Here is a 2952-nt window from a genome sequence, read left to right on the forward strand (position 1 = left end):
CATGTATTCGCTAGAGTGGAAGGTGGTCCGGCCGGCGTAGCGTTCTCATAACGTACGGGCTACTCTAGCCCCTAGCCCCTATAGTAATGACATTAAAAATAATTTGTTAAATTATAAGAATATTTAGTGTATAAAATTAGCATCAATATATCTAAAATAAAATCATTTTGAGATGATATTGAGTACTTAGCAACTGACGAATTTTAAGAGAAATTGAGAGTCAAAATCAACTTTGGAAGACTTTTCCCCATTTTAAATAGGCCTATAACACAACGCATAGTTTCATCTTTTTAGTTTTCAAGACTACATGCAAGACATAAAGATTTTAGAAACAGTGTACACATGGTTTCATCCCCATAAACTACTTTCTTCTTTCACCTCATAAATAGTGTGTCATGTCATCCAAATTGCTTGTGTCAGCTCATTTATTGTCCATGAAATTGCCATTGAGAATGACCTAAGAACCAAATGGTTGTGTACATGATGCTGCGTGTCAAAACTAACAATAAAGGTTGATTTGATAATAAATTGAAGGGTCAAGGACGATTTGAATTAAATAATTTTGCTACCAACACACGTAAATACATGAATATTTTCATAATAAAGATCCATCAGCAAAGGTAGTACCATGCACTAATAAAAAATAAAGAGGCAGCACCACATAAAACCCTACGTAGACGACTAAACAGGCACCACTTGTGTGTGCTCTGCCGAAGGAGCTGCGTCAGCGTGATGTTGTGGCCGTTGTCCTTCAATCTCTCCGGTTATCTCCTCCAGTGACTTCCCCTTTGTCTCCGGCAAGAGGAGCGTAAACACAAGACCGACTATGTTGCAGCCAACAAGCCCGAACATCGTTCTTGCGACGTGATTTTCCGTGTACCGGAGGGCAAACACGCCGATGATGGCGCCAATCTTCCCAAAGGCCCCGGCTATGCCATGGCAGGACGAGCGTAGCCGCGCTGGGAAGATCTCCGCCGGAATTATGAAAGTCGTCGTGTTTGGACCGAAATTAGCAAAGAAGGTGGTCATGCCATACATGACAGCAAAGCCGTACTTGTTCTTGTGTTGTTTAGTCCAGTAGTGATCGTAGGGGGCAGCGAGGCAGATGATTAAGACGGACATCATGGTGAACCCAAGTATTTGAATCCTGACACGGCCGATGCGGTCCACGAACACGACGGTGCCGAAGTACCCTGGCAATGTACCACAGAGGGCTATGGCCGTGTGCAGTGCGGTAGTTTTGATCATCCGCTGGAACGGGTTGTTGTTGCCTTCCTCTGGAGTGGGAAGCAGCCCTACATTGGTGAAGATGTCCTTCATGAACAGATTAAGCGAGTAGAAGGTGATGTCGACAGCAAGCCAGCACACACTGGTCGCGAGGAGGTGCACACCATGGCGGCGGCGGAACTCTGACGAAAAGAGACCGTACTGGCCCGGCGGGGCGAGCTCGTTGACAGCTTCATCCTCCGGCACGATGTCCTCGTTGAGGACGGAGGCCATGTCTGAGGCTGCCTTCTTCACATCCTTGGTGACGAGGGCCGTGTACCGCGCCGTCTCCGGCATCTTCATGCGCCAGTAGTAGGTGAGGGCAGCCGGAACGGCGCCGAACATGAGAACAATCCGCCAGACGAAGTCAGCGTTGGATGTGGTGCTGTTCAGAAAGGCGGCTGACACCACCATTCCGACGATCCCTGCTGCAAGATTGCCAAAACCCTGAGATTTTATCCATCAGACCATCAGTTCATATGTGTTAGTCACAAATCCGATGTTCTAATTTAATTCATCATCAGCCGTAGTGTCATTCATAAGCAAACCATCAGCTATGCTCACCTGCATGGCGAAAACAGCGGCGATGAAGGCGCCGCGTCTCTTCTTGTTGGCGTACTCCGACATGATGGTTGCCGAGAGCGGGTAGTCGCCGCCGATGCCAACGCCGAGCCAGAAACGGAAAAAGCAGAGCACGGTGACCACGTTCTTCCCCAAGCGCTTGCTGAAGGAGAGGCCGGATGCGAGGGAGGTGACCACCATGAGGATGAGCGTGACACCGTAGATGCGCTTGCGCCCCATCTTGTCGCCGAGCCAGCCGAAGACGAGCTGCCCCGGGACGGCACCGCACAGGGCGATCCCCTTGATGACGGCGGAGACGCCGCGAGGAGTATGCCCTTGGTAGTACTGGTAGCCGATGAGGTCGGTGACGAGTGAGATGGCGAAGAAGTCGTAGGCGTCTGTGAAGAAGCCCATGCCGGCGATTACGATGGCCATGAAGTGGTAGAGCTGTGTCCTTGCCACATCCAGAGCGTACAGCACACTCAGCTGGCCGCGAGCCATTGGGCTCTCGAAGAACACTGAACACTCTGCCTCCGCAGATCCTCTCGTTGTTGTTGTTGCAGGCCTCCTTGCAGATAAATAGAGTTGCAAAACAGTTGCTTTCACGCGTTTCTCGTTGATTAGGGTTTTCTCCTAGGAGACATGTGTAAATAATTAGCTCTGTTTTCAATCAGACACAAATATAAAGTTAACTGAATGATCCAATATCACTGCTGGGAAACGACCATTTGTTTCTAAACCTTCCTTAGTATCGGTTGTACAACCTGTACTGCTATGTCGGTACTAAAGTGAATCCTTTAGTACCGGATCAAATAATCAGTACTAAATGGTACTTATTAGCACTGATTGGTGTTATCAACACATACTAATATGTTTTTCGTCCAAAAAAATAAAGAAAAAATAAAGGTTGGTGTAACGTGATTTTCACACATACTATGCGCCTGCGCGCTCCATGGGATTCAAACTCACGACCTCAAGCTCGCGCAAACCTTCCTTACCATCCCACCTACACATCACATGTATTGGTGATAGATATGCTTTCCTTTTGAAGTAATCTGTGGAGAGACATGTAATACCGGGTGGTATTATGACCCGGTATTGGGGGAAATATCAACGACTTCCTTA

At 47.9% G+C, this 2952-nt stretch overlaps 1 protein-coding gene across 1 annotated transcript; it reads right to left on the minus strand.

The window, feature by feature from the left end:
* Positions 1-407: 407 nt before the first annotated feature.
* On the minus strand, positions 408-2358 carry LOC117863244 (putative inorganic phosphate transporter 1-13). The gene is made up of 2 exons (XM_034746873.2): positions 1831-2358; positions 408-1713 (listed from the first exon to the last, which is right to left on the minus strand). The coding sequence occupies exons 1-2, from the start codon at positions 2326-2328 to the stop codon at positions 682-684; spliced, it is 1530 nt and encodes a 509-aa protein (XP_034602764.1). The 5' UTR covers positions 2329-2358; the 3' UTR covers positions 408-681.
* Between the last annotated feature and the right edge of the window lie 594 nt (positions 2359-2952).

Source organism: Setaria viridis, chromosome 7, assembly GCF_005286985.2.
Source record: "Setaria viridis chromosome 7, Setaria_viridis_v4.0, whole genome shotgun sequence".
Classification (NCBI taxonomy): Eukaryota; Viridiplantae; Streptophyta; class Magnoliopsida; order Poales; family Poaceae; genus Setaria; species Setaria viridis.

What these genes read in the sequence shown, in the direction of transcription:
- LOC117863244 (XM_034746873.2), bottom strand. Translation starts at nt 2,328, where the DNA reads ATGGCTCGCGGCCAGCTGAGTGTGCTGTACGCTCTGGATGTGGCAAGG. An exon ending in CCGCTGTTTTCGCCATGCAG is followed by an intron (nt 1,714 to 1,830) that starts GTGAGCATAGCT and finishes ATAAAATCTCAG; the next exon opens with GGTTTTGGCAATCTTGCAGC.